The sequence below is a fragment of the Trypanosoma grayi genome (assembly GCF_000691245.1).
Source record: "Trypanosoma grayi strain ANR4 Tgr_1578_V1, whole genome shotgun sequence".
NCBI lineage: Eukaryota > Euglenozoa > Kinetoplastea > Trypanosomatida > Trypanosomatidae > Trypanosoma > Trypanosoma grayi.
Genome location: NW_008827196.1, coordinates 1 through 2,781, shown reverse-complemented (window position 1 = coordinate 2,781; position 2,781 = coordinate 1). Strand labels below are relative to the sequence as shown.

The following is a 2,781-nucleotide window of genomic DNA, read 5'->3' as shown; positions in this document are numbered from 1 at the left end:
GAATTTGCGAGCACTGCTTCATCGAGATTGTCGCGGGCAAGCTGTGTCGCCATCATCAACATGGCCTCTGCCTTTTCCTTGTTCCAGTTTAGAGTTTCCGCCTCTATGGCGTTGTGTAGAGCGGTAGCAGCCACCCTCAGAACAGACTCCAAAAGCGGCTGGCTGTGGTAGTCGGCCCTTCCTGCGGGGCTTTCAACACAACCCATTACCTTGCCACCGTGGCACAGCGGAATGTAGAGTGTCCCAGCAATTGTAAATCGTTCGCTTGATGACACAGCCTTTCCAAGTGGTGTGCTTTCGTCCACAGGCGCTGCTACCCCATTGACGGGGTCCAGTAGCAACATATCACCAGGGTCGAGGTAATATGTGCGTGTATAGCTTGCACGGAGCAGAGCGGAGAGCTGGTCGTTGAGCACCGTCAAAACATCTTTTATAGGCAGGCGCAAATCAATACACCTCTCCATTAATTTCGTGACGGAGTCAGTAGGCGTTTGAAACGCCGCACCAATCGCCGGAAAACTTGGAGCCACATCCACGCCCTTTACCCTCCTTGTATTAGCTGCATGTTCGCCTGCTGCATTCGGCAGAAGATCCTGAAACCTCTCATTGAGTGCACGGAATGCCGTGATCTCCGTTTCGTCCACTGGAAAGCTGCAGCGCTTATAACGGGCAAGAATAACCTCGCAGAGTGTCAACGCCTCTAGAAGATGACGGCCTCCGGTTTCCCCCATGATGCACACTCTGTCCTTTTAAAAAGAAATGATATTATCACACCTACAGAAATGATGCGAGAGACTAGACGAAGAAAAGAAAAAACACCGGAAAGTCATATGTAGCGTACTCCTCACATTTGCTGAACTACAGTCGTGCGACTTCGCTCAGGCACCAACGCAACCATCACCAGAGTCAACAGCACTAGAAGAAGTATGCCGAAGAGGAGAGAAAAAAAAAAAGAAAAACGGCATTTACCGCTTTCTTGCCATCCCTCCTCCATTATATTTCATATTTCCCCCCACCGTAACTTACATAGCCGTTGAGAATTGAGGATAACGCCTTCACATTTCCTTCTAGAAGAATCAAGTAAACCGAAGCTGGGTATGACAAGGAAGCAAATCTATCCCTCTCCCCCGCTACCACTTTTTTCCCCCTTGAATCTCTAACCTAACAAGACGAGAAGATCCGCATTTACCACTTACGTCGAAAAAGAGCACGCAACGCACCACATCAAAGAATTAAGAAAGAAAGAAACAAAGCCACAAATATACGCATCGATCATCTGTACACTTTTCTTTCAGCTAAGCATACTTTGTCAAGCCAAAAAAAAAATGAAATTTATGGTATTTCTCTTCACTTTCTTCTATAGGTCCGAATGGTAAAAACGAGCAAGAATACATAAGGACCCGATCATAAACATCAACTCATAGGAACATTGCACTCCCTGTGGAGCTTGGCCTCATTAAACAACCATCCCGCACGCAATATATACACCTCATTAAGAAACAGCCTTAAGCATTCGTTCCCATTGCGCGCGGTTGCTCGTTACACGATCCACTGTCCACTCCATGCCGCTGAGGCAAGCGTCCACAATCTTCTTGAAGAATGGACCGGCAACAAAGTCAATAAAGCCGATTTGGCCCTTCGCCAGCTCAGTATTCTTTGAGCGGTCAAACATTGGCAAGACTTCAACGCCCTTCTCCTTCTCCATATCGCCCTGCCGGTAGAATTCCTCAGTCACAGCCATTGCCCACAGACGCGATATATCGAACGGTTTGGTCACGTTGGATACATCACCAGCCTTCAGCAAAATCTCCATAGTTAAACGACGGACATTTTCATCATCTTTTGCATAAGACTCTTTGTTCGTTGATAAAAAGTGTTCCAAGGCACTCCCATGCTTTGCCATGTCAGTGGCAAGCACACAATCGATCATTGCACGGTAGGCAGAGGTACGCTCGGCATCATCAAGACCTTCAAAGACATCTGAGTCGGGATCAGAGAGAATTTCAACGGCAAGGTTGCAGTGGTGCACCTCCAGCACTGACGTGTTGCCACTCGCGCTTGACAAAATACCAAGGGGCGACTCTGTCTTGAGGTAGAAGCTGTTGTTCAGACCCATATGGTCGAGGTCGTGCACCAGTGCCGTCACCAGAAGCACAAAGCATTCCAATTCCGTCAGTTTCTCACAGGCCGCGCCCTTGTACAGGTAGGTGTAGATGGTCTGACATACATCAACAACGTGGTAGAAGTTATGGTACGGCACACTGCGGTACTTCTTGCGGCATTGCAGAATAAAATTCAGCAGCGTCACATCACGGCAACGGAACTTTTGCGGGAGACCTGTTCCCAACAAAAGTCGGTATGCGACCGCAGCGGCAGCATCAAGAGGCTGCTCCATTTCCTCACGCACCTTGAATAAGTCAAAGTTTTCGCTTGTTAAATCATACCGGGAAATGTCCGTATTTAGGACAGCGTCGCGGAACGACTGTTCAATTGCAGCCAAACGCTTACCCCGGAACGTACCTGCCCTTTTTCCCAATAGAGTACGACGTTCGTTGAGCTCCATCATCTCACGACCAGCATTAACGGCGAACTCCAGCAGATGTGAGTTGTTGATGGAAATGCCAGCAAAAAGGGAGAACACACGGAACGTTTCGCGGTCCTTGGGCGTGAAAACAGTCACTTCCCCAGCCGGGCCCAGTTTGTTCACAAGCTGCACCACAGCAAGGATCTCGCCATTCAGCACAATAGGCTCACATAACAGGGTCTGTGTGCGGTATCCAA

General features: G+C 48.7%; 2 protein-coding genes across 2 annotated transcripts; both read right to left on the bottom strand.

Annotated features, from left to right (window-relative positions):
* Positions 1 to 2: 2 nt before the first annotated feature.
* On the bottom strand, positions 3 to 731 carry DQ04_15781010 (cAMP specific phosphodiesterase; the record flags this gene model as incomplete). Its single annotated transcript, XM_009317366.1, has 1 exon — positions 3 to 731. A coding segment is annotated over one exon (729 nt), but the record flags the coding sequence as incomplete, so codon positions are not given.
* Positions 732 to 1,492: 761 nt separating this feature from the next.
* On the bottom strand, positions 1,493 to 2,566 carry DQ04_15781000 (putative cAMP specific phosphodiesterase; the record flags this gene model as incomplete). Its single annotated transcript, XM_009317365.1, has 1 exon — positions 1,493 to 2,566. The coding sequence occupies one exon, from the start codon at positions 2,564 to 2,566 to the stop codon at positions 1,493 to 1,495; it is 1,074 nt and encodes a 357-aa protein (XP_009315640.1).
* Positions 2,567 to 2,781: the final 215 nt, after the last annotated feature.